This window comes from Bubalus kerabau, chromosome 13, assembly GCF_029407905.1.
Source record: "Bubalus kerabau isolate K-KA32 ecotype Philippines breed swamp buffalo chromosome 13, PCC_UOA_SB_1v2, whole genome shotgun sequence".
Classification (NCBI taxonomy): domain Eukaryota; kingdom Metazoa; phylum Chordata; class Mammalia; order Artiodactyla; family Bovidae; genus Bubalus; species Bubalus kerabau.
This window is the reverse complement of record NC_073636.1, coordinates 77,674,247-77,699,262: the sequence shown is the minus strand read 5'-3', so window position 1 is coordinate 77,699,262 and position 25,016 is coordinate 77,674,247. Positions and strand designations below refer to the sequence as shown.

Here is a 25,016-nt window from a genome sequence, read left to right as displayed (position 1 = left end):
TCACTAATGCAAGATGAGAAGGTGATAAGTGCATGAAGACAAGGTGGGCATCCTGGAGGAGGTGACATTTGAGCTAAGGAGTGATGAATGAGAAGGAGCTGGTCCAGAACAGATGGGAGAACATATCCTGCCAGTGGGAGCAGCATGTGCAAAGGTCCTGAGGCAGGGGCATGCCTGGCAGGTGGAAGGAATAGAGAGATTAAAGATGTGGCTGAAGATTATTGAGGTGTGAGGTGGGGATGGAGGGCTGGAAGGTGAGTTCAGAGAGATTAACTAGTGCATGGGGGCCTTATAGACTATGGGAAGATGTGATTTTTTTTTTCCTAAGTATATTGAGTAGCCATGGAAAGTTTTAGGATCCCTCAGGCTGTGTGTATGGTAAAAGGAACAGGGAGGAGGGGATTGCAGTCCAGACAGAAGGTGATGGTGACTTGGGCCAGGCAGGTGACTGAGGATGTAGGGAGAAGTGGTCTGATTTAAAAAACAAGTTGAAGGTGAAGCTGTGATAGCATTTGCTGATGGATGGAAATGAAGTGTGAGAGAAAGAGGGGGTCGAGAATGACTGGGGGGCTTCGGTTGGAGATCCTGAATGGCAGAGGTGCCATTTGTCAGGCTGGGAAGGGCTTGGTGCTGTGTGGGTTTGGAGGGAAGTTCAGGAACTAGGTTTGGGATGTGTAAGTTTGAGATGGCCCTTGGACGTCTGGCCTTCCCTGAAGTTCAGGAACTAGGTTTGGGATGTGTTAAGTTTGAGATGGCCTTTGGACGTCTGGCCTTCCCTGGTGGCTCAGATGGTAAAGAATCCATTTGCCAATGTAGGAAACCTGAGTTCTATCCCTGGGTTGGGAAGATCCCCTGGAGGAGGGCATGGCAACCCACTTCAGTATTCTGGCCTGGAGAATCCCGAGGGACAGAGGAGCTTGATGGGCCACAGTCCATGGGGGTCACGCAGAGTCGGACACGACTGAGTGACTGACGCTGACCCGGACATCTAGGTGGAGTTGTCCAGTTGTCAGGAATCCAGCTGAGTCCACGATATACACTTGGGCTGCACTTGGGCTGCAGGGACTGGTTGCAAATACATCACAGTGAGTGTGGACAGAGCGGCAAGGCCACCTTGCTGTTCCCAACTTTCCTCTCTGAGACCTGCCCTGTGGAGCGCCGGTGAGTGTCTTCCTGGGAGAGCAGAGCCCGCAGGCGCCCAGGCTGCTGTGATATCCGTGGATGTCCTTTTGGGTGATGGGAAAGAATCCAACAGCCGCCTCTCTGCCCGCCTGCCCCTGCTTCGCTCCGTCCTGGGCTGTCCCCTCCAGCTTCCCCACTCAGAGGTTTCCCATGTTCCACCCACGTGCGGTGGTGAGGGTGACCGGCAGGCCACCGTGCCACCTCCTGATCTGTGGACCGTGAAGTTGTTTTCACAGGGGGTTCCTTGTGGCTGTTGCCAGGTCAGCCTGGGGCAAGTCCTGGGGTCGGGGCAAACCTCAGTCTCCCTCAGGGGCTGGCTTTCATCCCCTCCCCACCCAAGTCCATTCCCCTGACTTCTCAGCGGCGCGTCCGTCCCACCCAACCAGGGCCAGGCCACTGTCATTGCTCATCAGCGTGGCTGCACCCCTCCACTCCGGTCCCCAGCGTTCGTGCTCAACCCCTGAAACCTAGTTCCTTGCAAAAACAGATGGCTCTTCTGCCACCATTTAAAAGCTGGGAGGGACGTCTCTGGATGGTCTAGCAATTAGGACTCCGTGCTTCCTCTGCAGGGGCATGAGTTTGATCCCTGGTCAGGGAACTGATATCCCATATGCTATGCAGCATGGCCAGAAAGCAAAACAACAACAAAACCCCCAAACGCTTTAAAAATAATAATAATAATAATAAAAGCTGGGAGACTTTGCTTTAAAAAAAAAAATCCTAATTTCTGGCTTCTCTTGGGGAAAACTCCTCCAGAACATCTGGCATCCTGGGCCTGCTGCCCTCCCACGTGGCCGCACTTCGAGGGGGTGAACAGCCGCCCCCTGCAGTGGTCGTGTGTTCACCTGTTCCCCACGACCGCCCCTGTCAGGCCCCGCCTTTATTGTCTCACATCACAGAAGGGGGAAATGATTTCTCTGTTCCAAGCCCTTGAAAAAAGTGGCAGAATGACTGAGGTTCATCCATGGAGTAGCATTCTGGGCAGCCATGAAAGGAGAATGAGGATGTTGCCTGGGTTATGATATGGAGGGATCTTTAAGTTCAGTGGAAAAAGGAGGTCCAGGGCATCCTGTGTATGCTGCTATCTTTTGGTGTGAGTAAAGGGCAAAACAGGAATATATGTGTGTGTGTGTGTGCATAAATTTACATGTGTGTTTATTCTTTCCTAGCTTTATCGGGTATAATGGACATGTAACACTGTGTAAATTTAAGGTGTGCCACCTGCTTCTGTACACTTATATACTGCAAAATGATTGCCGTCATAGTGCAGCTTTAAGTATGTAATACAGTATTATTGCCTGTAATTGCTCTTCTGTACACTAGAACCCCAGAATTTATTTTTCTAATAACGGAAACTTGGTACTTTTTGACCAACATGTGTATGTTTATTTGGAAGTTTTCACAAGACACAAGGAGCTGTGGTTCCTGTGGGGGAGGGAGGGACTAGATAGGTGGGGGCTGGGGTGTCGGAAACCCACTTTTCCAATTTTGACTATATATATATATATTTTTTTAATTAACAAATTAAAAAAATTTGGGGATTTGAGATCTTCGTTCCCCAACCAGGGATCGAACCCACGTCCCCTGGAGTGGGGGCGTGGAGTCCTAGTCACTGGGCTACCGGGAAAGTTCTATAGTTTGACTTTTGAGCCCTGCGAATAGTTATTATTTAGAAGTTAAGTTTTTAAACAAGAAAAATAATGGGAAAATGAATTGCAGTCCACGAGGGTCCCCTGGGCGATGACGCAGGTGTGAGCACAGGTCCTTGGCGCAGGGCTTGTGTTGGTCTCTGCAGAGCCTGGCCGGGTAGGTGCTCCATAAAGAGTGCTGGCTGAACGGCCGGCCAAGTAGGTTTTTGCTTCTTTCCCGCCTGTGTCTAGGGCCGCGTTGGCACTTGAACTCCTGACCTTCCTTTTGTGCCACCTCCAGGGGACTGGCAGCGTGGAAGCTCACCTCTCCTTGTTTCTCTCTTCCAGGCATTCCTGCATCGCATCCGGCAGAATGCGGCAGACTCGGTGGAGAAGGGCCTGACGGAGGAGAATGTCAAGGTGGGGGTCCGGGCCCCCTGCTGTCCCTGCTGAGCAGAGCTGCCTTGCTCCCCCGGGTGATGCTCTGAGGGGGCTTGGGGGTGGGGGTGGGTTTGCTCCCCCGGGTGATGCTCGGAGGGGGCGCGGGGGTGGGTTTGCTCCTCCGGGTGATGCTCAGAGTGGGTGCGGGGGTGGGGGTGGGTTTGCTCCCCCTGGTGATGCTCAGAGGGGGGCGCGGGCGTGGGTTTGGTCCCCTGGGTGATGCTCGGAGGGGGCGCCGGAGTGGAGGTAGGTGTGTCTACCCCCGCGGGCAGCTGGCTCTGCCCTCCCCCACCCTGCTTGCTCCCTGTTGCCCCCGGAGGCCCCTGGGTCCCGTGAGCGGACCGTGCTGGGGGTCTGTGAGGAGGACTCGGCCTCGGGCCCCCACTCCCAGCTCAGGATTTTTCTCCCCTTGCTCAGTACAACAATCCTGTCTCCCAGCCTCCTCGCGCGGGGGCCCCTGGCTTGGTGCCAGTGGAAAATCCCTTCCCAAGCGCCCCTGGGAGCCTGGCACCTCCAGCTGCCCTCGTGGCAGCCCGGGGCCCCTGCCCTGCACTGGGCATTAAGTGCGAGGCAGAGTGGATGAGTAACTGGGTCCAGGCTTCATCTTGGCTGTGGCTCTGGGGAGTTTCAGGAGGAAGTCAATAGGCCTTCTGTGTGCTCAGTACGGGCCCCAGAGGTCCCCAGGCCTGGCTTTCCAGTGTGATCTCACTCTCTGAGAAGCCGCCTCCAGCCCTTTGGGGCTCTGGGGTCCTGGTGCCTGGAGAGAGGGGGAGCTGGGGCAGGGTGGGAGTCAGCTGTGCCCAGCATGTACAGCTCATAAAGGGCTTGGTCACTCCGGACATCCCTCTGCATACGTCCAAGGTTGATAGCCGCCTTGTACATTGTACATTGATAATTCTGAGTTGAGTATTTTGGATAAGAAAGCTGAGACTCAGAGATGTAAAGAGACCTACACAGGGTCAGTGCATGGCTGGTTCCTGGTAGGGCTGGCATTGAACCTTTTATGCATTCATTCAGAAAGCAAATATTTACTGAGTCCCTACTGTTCATTAGTCTATTTATTACAGTCTGTTTATTTATTGGCTTCCCTGGTGGCGCAGTGGGTAAAGAACCTACCTGCAATGCAGGAGGCGCAGGAGACTCAGGTTCAATCTGTGGGTCCCTGGAGGAGGGCATGGCTACCCCCTCCTGTATTCTTGCCTGGAGAGTCCTATGGGCTGAGGAACCTGGCGGGCTACAGTCCACAGCATTGCAGAGAGGGCACGACTGGAATGACTGGGCACATTTATTTATTACATCTTAACAGTATGCATTATAATTAAGAATTGTAATTTATTGCAGCTTGAAAAAATTACCTTTTTTATGAGGTATAATTCATGTAAAGCAAAGGGTCCAATCCTGAGTGCAGCTCCTCAGTACATGCCTCCTCCCCAAAGACAAGCCCTGACTTCTGGCGGCGTTGGCTGCCTTTGCCTTTTCTCGAACCGTGTATAAAAACGATCCTTTTGTGGAGCCTGGCGTCTTTTGCTCACTGTTGCGTCTGTGAGCCTTGCCCTCGTTGTTTGGTGTAGCTGGGAGTCACTGCTGTTCGTTGCTGTGCAGCAATCCATAGTACGCACGCACCACTGTTGACTCCTTCATTCTCCTTTCGGTGGCTATGTGTGCAATTTCCAGGTTTTGGCTGTGATGACTGTTCTCATCTGTCTTTGGGGGGACACAGGCTCTCATTTCTTTGGGGTGTATGCTCAGGAGACAGATAAACTTATTTTGAAATTCTGCAGCCGTTCCTTGACGTAAGAATAGGGTGTATCCTATGGGTCTTTAAGCACATTCAGCCATGTGAGCTGGACAGAACAAGAAAGAGAAAAATAACCCAACAGTGCGGGTGATTCTTCCAGCCACTTCCTGTGAGCAGTGTCCCCCAGGATAAGGCCGAGGAGGAAGAGGGTCTCTGGCCCTCTGGGACTTCGGCTTTGACGCGTGGTCTCCTGCCCCTTGGCCCTCGCTGCCCACCCTCAGGCCTCTACAGACTGTCTGCTGCCTTTGCAGGGTGTATGGGGTTGGTCTTCATTCCTCAGGGGGCCTTGACTCCAGGTCACCTTTGCAGAGCGGCTGTCCTTGGCCCTCTGTGTTTAAAGGCGCAAACTCCTCCTCCTGCCCCACCCTGGGATTCCCTTCCTGATTTACTTTTGTCCTGAGGCTTCTTGTCACCTGGAAAACTGGCACACAGTGGGGGCTCAGTTAGTACTCGCTAAAGGAATGACTGGGGAAGAAACCCTAGAAGGAGCTGTAAGCCGCAGTGACTGGTGATCCGGGCTGCTAGCTGTTGCGGGTGGGAAGTGGGGGAAGAGGGACTTGGCGTTGTATTTATTGGGGTGCTCAAAAGGACCTTTCTGTTCCTATAATATTTTGATTTTTGAACCCTGTGAATGTCTTCTTCAAAATTAAATGAAAAAATGCACCTGTTTTTTTTAAAAAAAAAAAAAAAGCAAAGAAAGGAATTTCACGGTTCAAAGGGCCTAGAGTCAATGGAAATTCTCCCTTAGTTGTTCTTAGAGGCCTTGTTGGTTCCCAGTTGGTGTTACTGTCCAGGAGTCTCTGCTTCTGCCAGCGCAGAGCAGAGTGGCCTTTGCGTGTGTGTTACCTTACACAGATGGATCCATACTGGAATTCCAGGTGGCGCCATGATTCCCCCCCCACCCCCAGCCCCCACTTGACAGTATGCAATCAAGGATCATCCCAGGGCTCCAGATAACCTGCAGGTTCTTTTCACAGGCTCAGAGTATTTCAGAATATGGGATGTATTTAAATATAACCAGTCCAGCTGTTTAACTATTTCACAAGTCCCCTTCAACGCATGCTTAGCTTTCCTCCGGTCTTCTGCTACTGCAGGTAAAGCTGCCGTATATGGTCGTCTTGGCCATCCACCCAGTTCTCAACCTTGGTGCGGTGAACATGTTGGGCTGGTCCTCTTTGCCCTCCAGGGGGCTGTTCTGTGTCTGTCTCGTAGAATGTTCAGCTGCATCCCTGACCTCTACCTTTCAGACACTAGGAGCGTCCTGATTTGTTACAGCTGAGTTCGTCACAATCGAAAATCCCCCCATACATTGGCAAATGTCTCCCGGGAGGCAAAACTGTCCCTGGTTGGAAATGACTGATCAAAAGGTTCAATTCTAACATACAGACTTGCCGGCCCAGACTGTGCATTTCAAACTTTATAGGTTCTTCTGGGGGAAACAAACACTCTTGTATGGTTTGTGAGGGTTTAAATGGCATTTTGATCTTCCTTCCCTATAGTATTTTCTTTTATCACATCATTTTAATTGGTGTCTGGAACTACCTTCACCATTTAAAAAAATCAGTCCTATGGTTGGACATACCAGGTACGTGTCTTAGACTGTGATGAATGTCACAGTATATGATCTTCCGCACGCCGAGTGTGAAGTTCACATCCATCTGCTGCTTCACTGGACTGCATGACCTTGGGAAAGTTAATAATTTTCTCTGAGCCTCTGTTCTTCATCTGTGAACTAGGGATGAGAATCATTCCTGCCTCATGGAGTTATACTGAGGATTAGATGCGATAAATGCACATGAAGTTCTTAGCGCAGGATTAGGCGTTAGTCCTGCCTGGTGAATGTTGGCAGTATTTTTGTTATTACTGTGATTTCTGTGAGTCCATTTCCCTGTGCCCTCCTCACCTGCACTGGGGGGTTATGTATTTTTTAAGGCTTCATTTTGCTCTCCCTCTGAGCCTGGATTGATGCTGTCCCTGGGCCTCGTGTTCCCCTTGCAGATCCTGTTCTCAAACATCGAAGACATCCTGGAGGTTCATAAGGATTTCCTGGAGGCCTTGGAGTTTTGCTTGCATCCGGAGCCTCAGTCTCAGCACGAACTTGGGAATGTGTTCTTAAAATTTGTGAGTACAATGCCCCAGCCCCTGTCGGAGCCTGTAGCTTTAGGGAATGGGCTTCTCCTTGGGTCCCCTTGACCAGTTTCACTTGCAGGCCTGTCTGGGTGATGGAGAGGCTAGTGGGCAGGCGGGCCCAACCTCTGTCCCTGCAACAGTGGGCAGAGTGTCGAACCCAGTGGACCAAGGGTCTTATTAGCTGGCTCCCCTCCCTTCGGTGTCACCTGGAGGTGGTTCCCCCTTCCCTCAGAGCTCTTGGCTGAATGACTGCATTCTGGGGTTCCTGTGGCCTCCTGGCTTGGCGGGGCCCCGGGGTGGACTTGGGTCAGACATACCGGTGTTTGAGTCCTGGCCGGGCCACCCGCTGGCCAGTGAGGGTGTCTGACCCCTGGGCGCCCACTGGGACTGCCGGACAGGGAGGCTGCATCTGGTTGTCATGGCCGCTGTCTTCCCAAGTCACTTAGAATTGGGGTGGGGGTGGCTGGAGGAAGATGGTGGGGCTTAGCCCGCAGGAGGCACCTGCTTTTCCACACCTGCTCGTCCTGTGCCGCCCAGGACCCTCCCCACCAGGAGGAAACCCGCCCTGGACTTGTGGGCAGAGGCCTGGGCCAAACTCCTCTGTTCCCCTAGCCTCAGTTTCCTCCTCTGATTGACAGGTAGGGATAATGATGCCTCCTTGGGTCGATGGAAAGACTCAAAGAGGTAAAATGATCAAACGTGTAGCCTAGGGCAGCGGTTCTCAACCAGGGGATGATTTTGCCCCCAGGGGACGTTTGGCCACATCTGGGGACACTTCTGGTTGTCCCAGCTCGAGGAGGGGGCCATGCTACTGGCTCCTAGTGCGGGGAGGCCAGCCATGGGTCAGCCCATAACCCACAGGACGGTCCCCACAACAGAGGCTTATCCTGCCTCAAGTGTCAGCAGAAACGAGATGAGAGGCTTTGGCCTGGAGCAGGGACTTAGTCCATGTTGGTGCTTACTTCCGTTGTCACTGTCATCGTCGCGAGCTCCCTTCTCCAGGGTGTCACTTCCAGATGGTCCGAGACGAGGAGGGCAGAGCCGGGCTGCTCATGGGCGACGTTAGCCTCTGCAGGTTGTTTTAACTTGTCTGTGCCTCGATGTTCTCACCTGTAGAATGGGTATAAAACTAGACCTGACCCGTGATGTTGCTGAGGATCAGGTTTGTTAACATAAGGGAGGAGAGGGCTCAGAACAGCACACCGGGAAGTGCTCACTAAATGCTGGATGTTAGCTGTCCATGTGGCTTCCGTTCCTCAGTGTTTGAAATTGGATGAACATGAGAGTGAGACAGGGCACAGGTCAGCCGGGCACTCAGGGAGGGCGAGGAGCAGGGCAGGGACGTGATCTGCTCTCGGGGCCGCTGCAAGGCCTGGCGGGGGCGGGGGAGGCGGGGAGACCAGGAGGAGGTCACTGCACGTGTGAGACGCTGGTGCCCTTGGGCAGGGTGGCGTCCATACGGGTGGTGAGAGGGGCAAGCGGCAGGACTGGCTCCGGACACATATCTTTTACTTGTTTATTTATTTTTTTATCTTTTTTTTTTGGCTGCTCCTTGTGGCTTGCAAATCTTAGTTCCTTGACCAGGGATGGAACCTTGGCCTCAGCAGTGAAAGCACAGAATCCTAAACACCGGACTGCCAGGGAACTCCCCAGGACACGTATCCTGAATAGGAAAATAAAAAGGATGGGGGGGCAGTCTTCCATTTAGGTTCAGAGCAAGGAGTGAACCCCCATTGCTCCGGAGCCAGACTGCTTCAGTTTGATTCCCTGTTCTACCACTGAAAAGCTGAGTGGCTTTGGGCAAGTCACTTCACCTCTCTGGGCCGCCATCTCTGACTCTGTAAAACGGGGGTGATGATAGTACCTGCCGTGGGGTACCGTCACGAGGGTGAAATGAGTTAATTTGAGTGAAGCACTGAAATCTGGCCTGGTGTGAGTGTCAGCTGTGGGTGTTACCCCAGCTGAGGACCAGGGAAGGCTTCCGGGAGGTGGTGGCATTGCTGGGGCGGCCTGTTAAGGGATGGCATCTGAGCTGGAAGTGGAACAGTCCATACTTGAGCTGAGGGCGGGGAAGGGGTCCTCAAGGTGCATTATCCAGCTTGCCACTAACCCCTGGGTCCCCCGACTTCTCTGCCTGAGCTGCAGAGGCGTGGTAAGCAGGTTTAACGGACCAGCCAGTGAGGTCTCTGGATCGTGAGTCCCCACCGGGGCTCATTTGCTCAGAGATGTGGGGATGGCTGGAGGAAGGAAGGTGGGGAGTTTGGAGCCCAGGACGCAGCCCTCTTCGTGCCCTCCTGTGCGCACCCTGCAGCCCTCCTCGCGTGGCCTCAGCAAACTGGACGATCGTGGCGGCAGTGTTTATCCTCAGAACCTTGACGTGTTGGCAGTGGACGTTCAGGCCTTTGTGGGGAGCCAGACAAACTTATTTAAGAGGGAAATTTGCATCATTACTGGGTTTGGAAAGTGAGTGTCTCTTGCTATTAAAAATAAATGCAGTAGAAGCCAAGCTGTGTTACGGCATTCCTTCCAGAAACTTCTGCCCACCTGCATCTCTGAGCTGACGCCTGCTCAGGTGAACAGTTGGAGAAGGAAATGGCAACCCACTCCAGTGTTCTTGCCTGGAGAATCCCAGGGACAGAGGAGCCTGGTGGGCTGCCGTCTGTGGGGTTGCATAGAGTCGAACACGACTGAAGTGACTTAGCAGCAGAATCAGCAGCAGCAGGTGAACAGCATCAGACTGGCTTTGGTGCCCCACAGCTTGCTGAGACCCTCCCTTGAAATTACTGAAACAGCTGAAAGCAGAGTCCGCTTTCTCAGTGGGTGACTCGGAGTTTTTAACTTAAACTCATCTTTTTCATTAAAATATTGCCGTCGTCACCCCGCGTCCCCCATGCTCGCAGAGGATGCCACTGAATTCTTTTTAAAAGGGGCCACTGCTTTAGGTTGGGTTTCCGGAAGCCCAAGGCCTGTGTGCAGGGGGCCTTGTTGGAAGCAGTTCAAGAAGAAGGTTGCAGTCTCCACTCGGCCTGACCCCATCCAGGGTTGGGGGAATGCTGGAACTGGGGGTGCCTCTTCCTTCAGGTCACCCCAAATTGCCACGAGGGAATGGGGCTTCTGCACCCCTGTTGGATGGGGGCCGTCCTGGGGAGTGGGTGGACAGCCTCAGGCAGGCCAGGTGGCTGTCTCAGACTAAGGGTGGTTCTCAGGGAGGGATGCACGGATGGGGCACGCCTACCACCGCATCCCTGAGGACCCCAAAGGGAGGGAGCACCCGGGCCAGCAGGACCGCACAAGGATGGTGGGGTGGCGATTGGGAACAGAGCTCTGCGGTCAAGGAAGGGGCATCTCAGATCCCGTGAAGGGCCCTGGCTTACAGACCAGCCCACCCCTGCTGCCCAGTCAGTGGACGGCGGGGAACTCCATCACCCCCTCACCTCAGGCCCAACCCCCAGCTACTGAGATGATCACAAACTAGCATTCAGTCAACTTTCTCTGTCCCAGGTGTTGTTCTGAGTGCTTTATATATATTAATTCATTACAACATCACAACAACCTTTAACCGTGGGTGCTATTATTATACCCACTTTACAGGTGCAGAAACTGAGGCCCAGAGAGGCTTAAGTCAGTGTGCAAGCTTACCCAGCCAGTAAGTAAGTGTTGGAGCTGGGATCTGAGCCACAGTCGTCTGATTATGAGTCTTGTGTTTTTCACCGTTCTACATGATAAAGTCTCTTAATAGTATCATTAAGCACCTACTGTGCGCCAGCCACTGTTCTTGGCCCTGAAGTTGGTGCCCTAAATAAGACAGACTTGCCTTTTGCTGCCATGAGGCTCTTAGACTGAAGATGTGGAGGGTCCTTCAGTTGAGAGAGGATGTCACTGCAGACAGGGATGTGGATTTGTGAAGAATACACGATGCCTGTGTGAGGAGTAACTCTCCTTGAGGTTGTATGAAAGTTGGCAGTCAAGAATAGGGTTGCTAGATTGGGCAAATAAAAACACCTAGGAGGGGTGAGATAAATTTGGATTTCAGGTAAACAGCAGATTATATTTTAATATAAGTATGCTTCATATGGGCTTCTCAGGTAGCTCATTGGTGAAGAATCTGCCCGCTAATGCAGGAGATGTGGCTTTGATCCCTGGGTTGGGAAGATCCCCTGGAGAAGGAAATGGCAACCCAAGCCAGTATCCTTGCCTGGAAAATCCCATGGACAGAGGAGCCTGGTGGGCTACAGTCCATGGGGTTGCAAAGAGTTGCACACGACTGAGTGACTGAGCACGCATGCAGCACGTGTCTCATACAATGTTTGGTACAGACTTATCCTAGAACAGATTCATGGTTTATCTGAGGGCACTCAGCTCAGTGTCTTGTGTTTTATCTGGCCATCCTGGTCAGGGAAGGCCTCTGTGAGGTGCTGAAGTGGGGGATCTTGGGGGAGGATATTCCACATGGAGAGGAGGCTGGGACTGGGGGCCTTGGCTGGAGCAGGCTTGGTCCACAGGGGGCAGGCAGGGAGGCCAGCATGGCTGGAGCAGAGTGAGTGATGGAGGCAGACCAGGGGTCTCATGGGGCAGGGGGTGGCGATCCCACAGGGACTGCATTCTAAGAGTTGGCGGGTTTAGCAGGATGTGATGTGGTCAGCTCTGTGGACAGGCAGATGATCGGTTGGGGAAAGTGACCTGAATATCACACTCCTCTTCCCACCAGAGGTGTCTGCATGGCCAGCTCCTTCCCTTCTCCGAGTCTCAGTCTTTGTGGGTGTGAAGTGTGGTTGGGAGCAGATGGTCTCCGCGGAGCTAGTAACCCCCCTCCCCACCCCCGGGTACTGTGGACAGCTGACACCGCTGCTGACGACCCTTGAGCCCTCCCTGGGGGCTCGACCCTCTCCCGCAGCTGTCCCCAGTGGGCAGCCGTCCCCTTCTCTTCCTTCACAGCCCAAACCCCCAGCCACGTGCTCCCCATCTCCCACATCTGTGTGTACACAACTGTGTGTCCATTTCCTCCTGGCCAAACAATCAAAGCCCCATGTGGGGCCGCTAGGAGGAAACGGAACGCTTGGCCTCTTCGTTGTCAAAGGCAGCATTTTCACATTTGTTGCATCTTGAGCCTGAGATGCAGCTGGGATTGGGCTCCGTAAATGGAGATGGGAGTGATGAAACTCGGCATGGTTTTGAAGAGGGGATGTTGTCAGTTGCTAAATTTAACTTCTCCGAGCCTCAGACCTTGGTCCCCTGCCCTTTTCAGTATGGAAGGAGAGGATGAGGGTGTGTCAGAGAAGGGGCTCAGGCAATGAGGAATGACAAACCCATGGAGATCTTCCCACTTACTCCCCTTTCATGCATCCATGGCAGACATCACTAATCAATGACAGCATTCTCCAGGGGGCTCCAGAGTTCTTCCCACTAGTGTTTCAGCCAGCATTCCTTACTGATTGGGGTTGGCATGTGAAGATGAATGGATCTGGGCTGTGCTTTTTGGTCCAGGCCCTTCATGGTGCAGATAGAGATGAACAGGGAGACTGTGTCATCTCACCAGGCTTGGATCCATTTTTTCATTTTCTTCCCCTTTTAGAATGTGCGTATATTAGGACTGTCTTCACTGCAAGTGACGAAAACAACTCAAATAGGCTTAAACAACAACAAAAGGACTTAATTGGCTTATACAAATGACATAGTCAGTGTCGGCTGACATCAGGTATAGCTGGATCCAGGATCCCATGTGATGTTTTCAGAACGTGGTCTTTATCTTTAGGCTCTGCTTTCCTCTGTTTTGCTTTTATTTCTTGGAGTGGTGGCAGAGATGGTCCTCAGCAGTGTCAGGGTGACAGTCTGCTCACTTAGAAACAAAAGTTCAAAGGGAGCTTCTCTTTGCAATAATTCCAACGTGAGTCCTTGAGGGCTCTCCGGGACTTGGATCACGTGACCACTGCTGCCAGGACTGGGAGCTCTTTGACTGATTTGGCCTGGGCCACATGCTCACCCCTGGTGCCTGGGGGTGCAGTTGAGTCAGTGGGGTCAGAGTGTAGGAGGCAGGTGCCCCGGGGGAAACACTGGGGCCTGAGACCACAGCCAGGGGCCCTGGGTGCTGGGTGGGTGAGACAACATGCGGGCTGACCATGAGCTGAGGCTGCTCTGTGGTGGACCAGAAGCAGAGTGAGGCTGGGGTGAGGGTCTTGGGCTCCCCACACAGCTCCCCCGGCTGCGCCCTCGCTTCATTCATCAAGTAGTCGTCTCTTCTCCATCTGGGACTTCCGTCCTCCCTGGCATCGCAGCCGTGACCTCAGCAGGGGCAAACCCTGCCTCCAAGGAGATCCTAGTCCAGGGGGTGGTTGTGGGGAGATGGACAGTGCAAAAATGAGACAGCAGACCTGCTGGCGGGCAGGAGTCCCCATATTTCACACAATCCGCCTGGTGCCTTCCTTGGCGCGCCACCCCAGACCTACGAGTCCACTTCACTGTCTTCCTCCTGACTCTGCCCGTCTCTTTTTTGCCATCAAAACCTGCCCATCCACTGCCCCGCCTGTCATAGTATAGATGGGTTCACCAATGGGATAGTGAATTTGCAGATATAATAGCAATAGTCATCATGGCAACATCAACAACAGCAATGATCGTGGTGGTTGATAGTCAAGGAGCCCTTACTGGGCACTCTTTTACACATTAACTATAAATTCACCTGATGACCCTCACAACAACCTTATTACCGGGAGGTCATCACTGTTGATAATTTATAGGCACGAATGCAGAGGCTCTGAAATTTTACGAGGTCACAGAGCTGGGAAGCTGGGCTGTGAACCTGGGTGGTCTGGTTGTAGAACCTGGGCTTGCCCTTGGAGGCTGATGCTGGTGGTGGTCACCGAGGCTTTGCTTGCTGTCTTACCTTGGAGCTGTACCAATAGCAGAGCCTGTAGGCTCTTGGCTGTAGAGCCAGACATCAGTATGGGGGTTTAGAGAGGTCGAATCCTGTTCTGCCGCTTCGCTAGGGGTGAGGCCCTGGAAACCAGCCTTTCCTTGGTTTCCCACGTGTGAGGGGTCGAATACAGTCATCCGCGTGTCAGGGGATTGTGAGATGTGAGTGAGTCCACCCGCATTCCAGGAGAGTGTAGGGTGGCCGGTCCTGACCCCTCAATCAGCTCAGATGGTGCACACGGAGCCCCAGAGGGAGCTTACTGATTCCGAAACCTCCGCCCACTGGCAGGATGACTGCGGCTTATTTAGAAACAAGACGAGTTGCTTACCTTGCAGACCCACCTCTTCCTTCCTAAGCTTCTTGGGGTCTCCCAGCCACCCCCCAGCCCGAGGTCAAGACCCGTCAGCCCTTCCTGCCCTGTGGCCTTCCCCAGGACATCCTTGTTTGGGGTTTGGCGGGATGGGAGGAGGTATCCTTTAAGCCTTTGGGAACTGAGACTGCTCGGTGGAGAGCTTCCTGCGAAGACAGCTCCTGGCTGCTCCAGTCCCAGAAACCTTGACTGATGGTTACAGACCTGCTGACCCACAGGTGACCTCTAGCCTCTAAAGAACCTAGCCTTGGGCTCAGGGACTTCTGGAGGTCAAGAGAGCTATCCCCCGTCTCAGCAATGCCACTGCTGCATGGCAGCGACCAGAGATCTACGTGTTCTCCCAAATTCCTGAGTCTTATATAGACTCTTGTGGTTCATATACATAGGGCATTGTGCATAGCAGGTGTGTGAGTTCATTCATTAAGTGTTCACTGCGGGCCTACTGTGTGCCAGACACTGTGCTGGGACCTAGGGACCTCTCAGTGAACTAGAGGATGTGGTCACTGCCTTCAGGGAGCCGACGGCCAAGTGGGAAAGGACAGATGATGAACAGATAATCTAGATAATTCCAGATGGTGGGAATGCTATAAAGAAAAGGAAGATGGCCGTGGAGGAGTGATAGAGAACACTTGGGTGGCCACTTTAGCCAGGATGGTCCAGGTATCATTTGAGGAGGTGGCATTTGAGTTGCGACCCCAATGGTGCAGAGTTGCCAGGCTTTGGGCAAGAGTGTTCCAGGCAGAAAGAAGACAAGAGCAAAGGCCGAGAGGTAGAAACAGGCTTGGCAAATCTAAGGAGCAGATAGCAGGCCAGTGAGAAAGGCAGGGTCACACTGGCTGACCCTTGAAGGCTATAGTGAAGTGTTGGGTTTCATTCCTAGTGTAACAGGACACCACTGCAAGGGTTTTAAGCCGTGGTGTGACACAATCTGATTTGCGTTTTGATTGTAAAGACATTTATTGAGCACTTACTGTATGGTGAAACCGTACCTTTTAAATCATTTAACTAAGAACACCATGAGCTAGGGACTATAATTAATTCCACCTTAACAGATGAGGAAACCAAGGCACAGAGAGGTCGGCTAGCTTGCCCCAGTTCACAGCTGGAAATACAGAGCCAGGGTGCAAGTCCAGTCTGCCTGGCTTGAGCCCGTATCCTTGACCCTGGGCCATGCTGCTGCCTGGGAGGTTGCTGGGTGCAGAACTGGGGCGAGAGTGGAGGTGGGAGGTCAGTGGGAGCTCCTTCAGCTGAAACCCCGCCTGCTGGGTATCTCTCAGGGTCTGGAGTCGTCCTTTCATCCCGGGCCCCGCTCATCTCCGAGCATCTGCCTTCCTGCTGTGAGCTGTTCCCCACAGGCTCTGTCCTTGTCTTGCAGAAGGACAAGTTCTGCGTGTACGAGGAGTACTGCAGCAACCATGAGAAGGCCCTGCGGCTGCTTGTGGAGCTGAACAAGATCCCCGCCGTGCGCGCTTTCCTTCTGGTAAGTCAGCCGCAGCCCCAGCGCCCCCGTTCTCTCTGCCTCAGCCCTGCAGGTCCACGCAGACCCGCACCGCCTGACCCCTCCTTGGCCAGGGTGGTCTGGGTGCAGCAGGGACGTTCTCGGTGAAGGCCTAATGGTGACTCACTTTCGCCTTTGTGGGTCTTACAGCCTCTGTCGCAACAGCTCTACCCTGCCACTGTAGTGTGAGAGCAGCCATAAGTCATATGGAGAAATGAGCTGTGTTCCAACCAAACTTTATTTATCAAGAGAGATACAGGGGACTGGATTGGCCGTAGGGCCAAATCGACCAATTCCTGGTCTAAAGTAATGATCCTGATAAAACTGATAACAACAGTAGTAGTAATTATATTATTGTGTGTGTGTGTTACTTGCTAAGTCGTGTCCAACTCTTTGTGACCCTATGGACTGTAGCCTGCCTGTCTCCTCTGTCCATGGGATTCCACCGGCGAGAATACTGCAGTGGGCTGCCATTTCCTTCTTCAGGGGATCTTCCCGACCCAGGGGTTGAACCCAGGTCTCCTGCATTGCAGGCAGATTCTTTACCATCTGAGCTATCAGGAAAGCCCCAATTGGATTATTAGGATTATTAATTGTAAGTGGAAGAAAATCTCGTTAAAATTGGCTTAAGGAAAAAAAATGACTAGTTCACTCCTCTGGAAGTCTAAGACCTAAGAGGGCTTCAGGTACAGCAGAGTCTAGGTGTTCCAGCGACACCCCCAGCAGTGTCTCTGGGTTCTGCTTTTCTCACCTTGCTCCGTTGCCAGGCAGGCTCTCCTCATGAGGTGGCAACGCGGCCTCCAGCAGCTCCGTGCCAGTACCTCTCATAGCCGAGCAACTCCAGGATGAAGAGGGCTCAGTGTGTCCAACTCTTTGCGACCCCATGGACTGTAGCCCGCCAGAGCGGCTCCTCTGTCCATGGGGATTCTCCAAGCAAGAATACTGGAGTGGGTTGCCACCAGGGAAGCCCAGGAATACTGGAGTGGGTAGCCTAGCCCTTCTTCAGGGGATCTTCCCAACCCAGGAATTGAACTGGGGTCTCCTGCATTGACGGTGGATTCTTTACCAACTGAGCTATCAGGGAAACCCAAGAGAGGGCTCCTCTTCTAATAGTACCTGCAAAAATCCTGGGTCTGTTGGACCCAGGTCTCATTGGCTCAGCTTGGCTCCAGACCAAATCCCTGAACCAACTGCTGTAGACAGGGATGGGCTGGTGCTCAGATTGGTCACATTTGGACCTGGAGAGTAGGAACAACTCCACTCACACTGCAGGCCCTAAGGATGGGGCGCATCCCTAAAGGACAGTTGGCTTCTACTATAGACACCAATGATGGTCTTCCCAATAATTGGACAATTCACTTGTGTATAAAACAAGTTCTCATGTATCTCCTTGGAGCTTTGTGAAAAGTCAAAGTGTTAGTCGCTTAGTTGTGTCAGACTCTTTGTGACCCCATGGACTGTAGCCTGTCAGACTCCTGGTCCGTGGAATTCTCCAGGCAAGACTACTGGAGTGGGTAGCCATTCCCTTCTTCAGGGGATCTTCCTGACCCGGGGATCGAACCCAGGTCTCCTGTGTTGCAGGTGGATTCTTTACCATCTGAGTCACCAGGGAAGCCCCCTTGGAACTTTACCAGCCGCTATCTGTTGTGTATGAGTTGAGAGATACATTTGTTTGCCTTGCAGACATCCCAAATCGTGCTTTAAACAAGGTGGTGGTGGTGGTTTAGTCTCTCAGTCGTGTCCGACTCTTGCCACCCCATGGACTGTAGCCCACCAGGATCCTCTGTACATGGGATTCTCCAGGCAAGAATACTAGAGTGGGTTGCCATTTCCTTCTCCAGGGGATCTTCCCAACCCAGGAATTGAACCTAGGTCTCCTCCATTGCAGGCAGATTCTTTACCAACTGAGCTACAAGGGAAGCTCCTTTAAACAAGGTAGACATTGTATTTCCCTCCTGTGTTAACAGCGTGGAAATAGACAATCTAGGGCTATTAAAGGGGCCCCAGCATCAGGGGTCAGTGTCCCAGTGTATGCCCTCATCATTGATACGGTCTAAGATGACATCACACCACTTCCACACTCTAGGTAGTAAGACGCAGGACAGATGGGAAGAAGGGCTGGCCCCTCCCCTCCTATGGGCACCATAGGAAGCTGCACACAGCTCTTCTCACATCCCATTGGCCAGAACTTAGTCACATGGCCACACCTAGCTGCAAGGGAGGCTGGGAAATCTAAGTTTTGTTCTGGGTAGCCCTGTGCCTAGCTGAACGTTCCTTTGCTATGGAAGAAGAATTCATTCAGAGACACTGCCTAGACTTTGCCGCAAGTCTTTTTGATGACTCCAAAATATTAAGTGATTTTCTGAGAGTACACACTTGAAAAGTGATTGTGCTTCTCATGGGTTCGGCTCTTCATTTTTTGACTCTGAATTTCCCACCCCAGCCCCCACCAAGCCCCCATACTATTTTATTGCCTGAAAGCACACACAGGAGTCAGCACACAAGAGTAGAACAGTCAGCTGAGCTGGCATAAAGCATCTTAACCATGTGCCCAGAGAGCTAAACTATGTAATACAATTCTTAATCGCACTTTGCCCTAGTCCACAGTCTCCAACAATGTATTTCCAGGCTTTGAGTCACGACGTATGTTTCCTTCACTAGTGAGTTGGTGTTGCTTGGCCCAGTTCCAGTGAGCATCTGAGGCAGGACAGATTGGTCAACTGATTTCCGCTTTTGTCCCAAGCATCTTAAGCGTTCAGGACTGATAAGGCTTTTTGTTGCTGGTATCTGCATCTTTCTGTTTCCACTTCTCCACTCATATTCAGAAGCGACTGGGCACAAAGCAAAGTCAAGCCAGGTCATGTAAGATCACACATGTGGCTATGTTTCTGTGATTGGCCCAAAACTCAGTAGTGGTCCAGTTGCCCGGGCTCTGGACTCCCCGAGTCCCACCTTCTGGGCTCAGCTCTGTCTTGAGAATCAGGAAGATGCCAGGAAGTTGTTTGCAGGGGGTTGGGACAAAAGGGTCTCCCTTATTTTCCCCTTCCTGTCTCTCCCACAGTGTTCCTGGTGGCCAGGCTGCCCTTTTCCTAGCACAGCCGGCCGGGCCGGGTTGGGTAGGGGGAGGAGGTGTGGGGCGCCAGGACACATGCCATCTGTCTCCCTCCTTGCTGGCATTTCCCAGCTTCTGGCCACCTGCAGAAGAGCCGTCTCGAGCCTATTATGGGATGTTCAGGCACTGGGAGCAGACACCATCTGCTTTCCATTCATGATGTGCTGTGCACTAGTGGAGAGATGGGCGGGGAGTTCATCTTTCTGTGCCTCAGTTTCTTGTCTATAAAATGTGGATAATGGATTCACTTATTCATTCACCAGTTTCATTTTGAGTTGCCTGACATGTGGTCAGGATCATTCTAAGTCCTGGGGATACAACAGTGAACCAAGGCAAGAAGAGTCCCTGCTCTCATGGAATGGGCATCCTCATAGGGGAGATTTCCATGGTATGTCATGTGGCATTAAGTCCTCTGCAGGGAATAAAGTAAGTTAAGGATGACAGGATGTTTTTGGGTGGCGGCTGCTATTTTAGATGGTTCTTTGGATAAACAGCATCTTAGGTGACATTTAAGCAGAGACCTGGATAGAGTTAAGAGTGAAAGACAAGTGGTATCTGGAGGGAAAGTATTCTAGGTAGAGGGTTGCAAGGGCCAAGGTCCTGAGGCCTGCGTGTGTTTGAGGAATAGCGAGAAGGGCACGGTGGCTGCACTGGAGAGTTTGAGAGGAAAAGTAGAAGGAAGCGGGGGTAGGAGAAAGATTGAAAGAGACCAGATAATGAAGGAACATCTAGACAATGGAACAAATCTGAGATTTTTAGAAAGCTTTTTTTATTGCCATGTAGCATACGTGCAGTGAATGTACTCACAGCATAACGAATTCTCCCATATGTGTGCTCCCGTGGAGCCACCCCCGAGATCAAGATTTAGAACCCTTCCGTCACTCCAGAAAGCGCCCTCCTCTATCCGCTTTCCCAGTCGTGGCAGCCAGAGGTAACCTCTGTGCCAGGTTCTCTCATGAGAGGTTAGTTTTGCCTGTTCTAGAATGTTCCACGAATGGAGTCACAAGGAGGCTTTTGTGTCTGCCTTCTTTCGCTCTGCAGAACGTCTGTGACATTCGTCCAGGTTGGAGCGTGTGGCAGTACTTTCAGAAGAATATTCAATTTTAGTCTGAGTGGGACGCAAACCATGGGATGGCTTTGAGCAGAGGAATGACGTGCACTCATCTGCATTTTGAACGGCTCTCCTTGGCCCTGTGACGGTGGAGCTAGGAGGAGACCAGGCTGGGGGCTTGCGTGGGTTTCCCAGGGCTGCTGTTACAATGATCACAAGCTGGGTGGCTTAAAAAACAAAATGATTCTCTCACACTTCTGCAGCCCGAAGTCTCAAATCACGGTGTCAGCAGAGCTCTGCTCCCTTTGAAGGCCCCTGGGAAGGACCTCGCCTTTGCTCTTCTAGCTTCTGGGGGCCTCACGTGTTTCTGCCTTGTGAACCAGACCTTCAGTCTCTGGCTCCCTCTTCACTTGGCTGCCGTCTCTGTGTCCTGTCCTCTTCTTTTAAGGGCACAGAGCTAGTTGATTTCAGGCCCACCCTAATCCAGAATGAGAATGACCTCATCTTAATTTAACTAATTATATCTGTGAAGACCTTATTTCAAAAGAAGGTCACATTTTGAGATTCCAGGTGGGCAGGGCACTTGGGGGGACATGATTCAACCCCCTTCGAGGGCTGCTGCAACCATCCAGGCAAGAGATGACAGTGGAAGATGGGGTGGTAGTGGTTTGAGGGCTCCATTACCCAGTCATATCCGACTTTGTGACACTATGGACTGTAGCCTGCCAGGCTCCTCTGTCTGTGGAATATTCCAGGCAAGAATACTGGAGTGGGTTGCCATTTCCTTCTCCAGAGAATCTTCCCCACCCAGGGATTGAACCCACAACCACATCTCCTGCGTCTCCAGCATAGGCAGGCAGATTCTTTACTACTAAGCCACCTGGGAAGCCCATATTATACATTAATACACTATATATCACCAAGATATATAAGTAATATTGGCCATCAGAAAGTTTTAATGCTCTTTAAAAAAAAACTTTGCGTTTGAGAGGTAGTTGGATTCATGTAGAGTCCGATTGTCCAGCTGACAGCATTTGCTGTGTGCTTGGCATTGGTGTATTAATGAACAAGAGGAATCAAAGATGACTCCTGGGTTTGGAGCCCAAACAGCTGGAAGAGTGGAGATACGATTTCCTGAAATGGTGAAGGCTGGGTAGGAGCCAGGATGAGAGGTAAATAGAAAAGAATTTCCTTTTGGATGTATATGAGGTTTACGATGCCTGTTAGATTTCCAGGTGGGAATTTGGGCCAGAATCAGAGATTTGAGTCTGGGGTGTAGGGAACCGAGGGGCCAGGCTGGAGATAGAAAGCTGAGTGTTTCTTCATAAAGGATGGTTAAAGAGGTGAGAATGATGGGTCTGGATGAGGTAAGGTGGGGATAAGCGTGGGTGGAAGGGAGGACCCAGGACCATGCCAGGCATGGCTGCCATTAGAAGGCTGGGAAGCTGGTGAGGATGACACGTTACCTGGGTCAGTTCTGTGGATTAGGATGGTTTAAAGAGAGGATTCTCAAAAGTTCTTCCCATACTGCCCGGGGCATAATCTTATTAGAATAGTGAATAGCTCTGTGTGTGCTTGCTTTTTTTTTTTTTTTTTTATGAAAATAAAGTGAAACAATAATCTAGGATGTTTGGGGTGAAGAGGAGGTGGTGGCTGTGAGAGTCCTGTGAAAACTTCTTGATCCTGAACAAAGAGCCAGGCCTTTCTCCCGCCAAGCCCTGGGCGCGTCTGGAAAGCAGCCCCCACTCCCAGTCTCCCTCTCTCTGCCCAGAGCTGACATCACCAGGGCAGCCTGTGGGGAGCGCTGGCTCGGAGGACAAAGGCCCGAGTGTGAACGGTGTGGGGCCTGGCATATCCCAGCTGCTGCAGCCCCGATCCCCCGTCTGTGCCAGGCGTAGATGTGGGGCTGGGAGCCATGCAGCTCCTGCCAGACCAGGGCCCCAGGGTCCTTGGGACTCTGCTTTTCCAAGGAGAGTGTCTGCAAAGGTCCCCGAGAGGCAGTGGACGCAGGTCTGAGACTTGGGCCAGTGCTTCTGGCTCTTGAGTGCCAGTTTGCCCATCTGGAATGGGGATCTGGTTCATTCTAGGGCTGTGAGCATAAACTACTTGTGGGTGAAGCTAAGGTGCAGAACCTTAAGCATGGTAAGCGTATGGTAAACGTTCTCTAGTCTTATTTGCCCTTAACTGTAAGCAGGGAATTTGTCTGCTTTCTTGAGCAGTTCCCCAGTGCTTGAACCATGTCCAGCACATAGTAAGCACACATTGTGTATTTGTAGAATGAATGAATGCTTGATAGGATGGGAGTCCCTTTTCCCAGGAGTCCAGTTCCATTTCCAGGCTGCTAGCACGCTGTTGAGGAGGAAGGCTGAGGCCCCTTCATTGCTGGATGTGCTGGCAGTTTGTTCACTCACTCATTCGTTCATTCATTCATTCACTGAGCCATGGTGAGCCCTAGCGACTGGACTAGGAACTGTGACTTGGCCAGGGACAGCCCCTCATTAGGGATGGTGAGGGGTGTGGTGAGAGACCGTAGCAGACATGTGACTTGGTGCGTTTCTTTCCCATGTGTGGCTTTCTGCTTTCGTACCCATAGATTCTCTGTAAAGAATGTCTGGTTTTGTTTTGTGTGTCATTCGAAGCTTTATATAAATGAGTTCACACCACACATACTCTTTTGTTTCCTTTTTTGCTGAAGAGCATGTTTTTGAGGTTCATCCATATTGCTATAGAGAGTTTAGTTCTCCCATTTCCACGAGTGCGTAGTGCACCATTGTAGAAAGCTGCAAACATTTTTCAGGTTGCTTTCCACTGTTTGCCGTTACAAACAATGCAGTTTTGAGTGTCCATGTTCCCGTGTCCTGGTACGTGTGTGTGAGTTTCTGTAGATCAGGGATTGGCGGACTTTTCTGTAAAAGGCCAGAGAGTAAATATTTTGGGTTTTGCAATTATAAGGTCTCTGTTACAGTTACTCAGCTCTGCCATTATAGCTTGGATGCAGTCATGGACAGTATGCAAACAAATGAGTATGGCTATGTTCCAATAAAAAATTTAATTGCCAAAACAGGATTTGGCCCCTGGGCTGTCGTTTGTCAACTTCTGATCTAGGGTTTGTGCTGGACTGTAGACCTTACAAATTTCTTCCTGTCCTCGGTGTTCTTAAGTTGCTTCCAAAGTGTTGCATATAGGTCCGTTTTGCAAGTGGTTCCCACGATTATTTGAGGGTGACCAGACTCCTTGGCTGTCCTTGGCGAGTTCTGACGAAGGTCTCCTATCCCTTTGCAGAGCTGCATGCTTCTCGGAGGCCGGAAGACCACGGACATCCCTCTGGAGGGCTACCTGTTGTCTCCTATTCAGAGGATCTGCAAATACCCCCTCCTCCTCAAGGTGAGTTGTTCCCCCTATTCCTTCTGCTGATTTAAAAAAAAAAAAAAATTCTACTGGAGGATAGTTGCTTTACAATGTAGTGTCTTTCCCTGATTTTGAACCGACAGAAAATTCAGCTCTGTCTGGCTTAAGCAAACAATAAAGCTTGCTGGTTTAGGTACTGAGAAGCCTCGGGGCAGCGTTGGTTTTGGGCCAGGCTGCATCCAAGCCAGGGCCCTGCCACTTTCTTTCTGGTTCAGTTCCGCTTCCCACCTTTCAGCTTTCTTTTCAGCATGGTAACAAGTGGCTGTATTTGCTGCAGCCTTGCACCCAAATCAAGTTCAAAGACAATGGGGGAAGAGAGAGCCTCATTTCCAGCAGTTCTGACAAAAGTCTTGAGAGTCGTTCAGGTTTTAGCCATCTGTGGCCAGGAGAATGCGACATTAGGAATGCCCTGGGCCAGAGTCACAGTCCTTGCATTTGAACCAATTACAATTTTTGTTTGCTTGTGCTATTTATCCACCTCTCATTTGCCTGGACTTGCACACCTGGACTTGGGACCCCTGACCCAATCATGATGAGCTCCGATTGGCTGAGATATGGTCCAATGACAGTGAGCAGGGCAGTGTCATGTTCTGATTGGCTGAGACCACAGTTAGGTGCTCCACCCCTGAACCATTCACCCTGAGCAAGTGAGCTCTGATTGGCATAGACCTGTGTCATGTGCTCCAACCAACCCCTGGATCGTACAGGCCGGAAATCCAGTGATGGAGAGAGAGGGAGCCCCTCACCAAAGTCTGGGTTCTTTGTGGATGAGGGGTTGGGGCAGGGAGTTGCTGGGTGGGCGAACCAGAGCCATCCACGCATCGTCTGTCTCCTTCCTTGCCCACCACATTTGACTGAGTCTTGGTCAGGCAGGCCAGGGGAAGGGGTGCTGCTTGCGTGGGGGCCTGAGAAGCCTTGATTATCAGCTTCGGAGTTGGCTTCTGGTCAGATCCCCGGCTGGGTGGATGGCTCTGCCACCATCCACTGCTCTCAGACCAGGGTTTTCAGCCCTTAGACATGGTGGCTGTTGGCCTGGGCCTGCCCTGGCTCCATCCCGAAGGCATTGCGTCTGACAGCTGTTCTCTGGGGTCCCCGCTGGTGGATTAAGTTGGCTGGTGGTGCCTCATTCACGCACCTGCTCTCTGGGGCCACACGCATCTTTGATCCATGAGCTGAAAGGGAGAGGGGAGGGGGGAAAGTACTGAGGTGGCCAAAAACTTTGTTCAGGTTTTTCCATGCTATATAATGGAAAAATCCAAATGAATTTTTGGCCAGCCCGATACTAGGGTATTCTTGAACATACCTTTCTGCTGGAGGCAATGGGTGACCCTTGAGCCTCTGAGTTGGACCAGACCCTTTCGAGGGCTGTCCACTCTGCCTGTGCACACAGACCTTTAACGTGTATAGCTGTGGGTGGTGGGACCCAGCTCTCCCTGTGCTTCCTCGTGCCTGCTGCTGTTTGCCTGACCCAGGGATCTGAAAGAACCG

At 51.9% G+C, this 25,016-nt stretch overlaps 1 protein-coding gene across 1 annotated transcript in view; it reads left to right on the top strand.

The window, feature by feature from the left end:
* PREX1 (phosphatidylinositol-3,4,5-trisphosphate dependent Rac exchange factor 1) overlaps window positions 1-25,016 on the top strand; it is a 186,318-nt gene that overhangs the window by 75,433 nt on the left and 85,869 nt on the right. Inside the window, exons 2-5 of the mRNA XM_055545234.1 lie at window positions 3,159-3,230; window positions 7,048-7,170; window positions 15,835-15,939; window positions 23,403-23,504. Of these exons, the coding sequence (XP_055401209.1) occupies window positions 3,159-3,230; window positions 7,048-7,170; window positions 15,835-15,939; window positions 23,403-23,504 (402 nt within the window). The remainder of the gene's footprint in view (window positions 1-3,158; window positions 3,231-7,047; window positions 7,171-15,834; window positions 15,940-23,402; window positions 23,505-25,016) is intronic.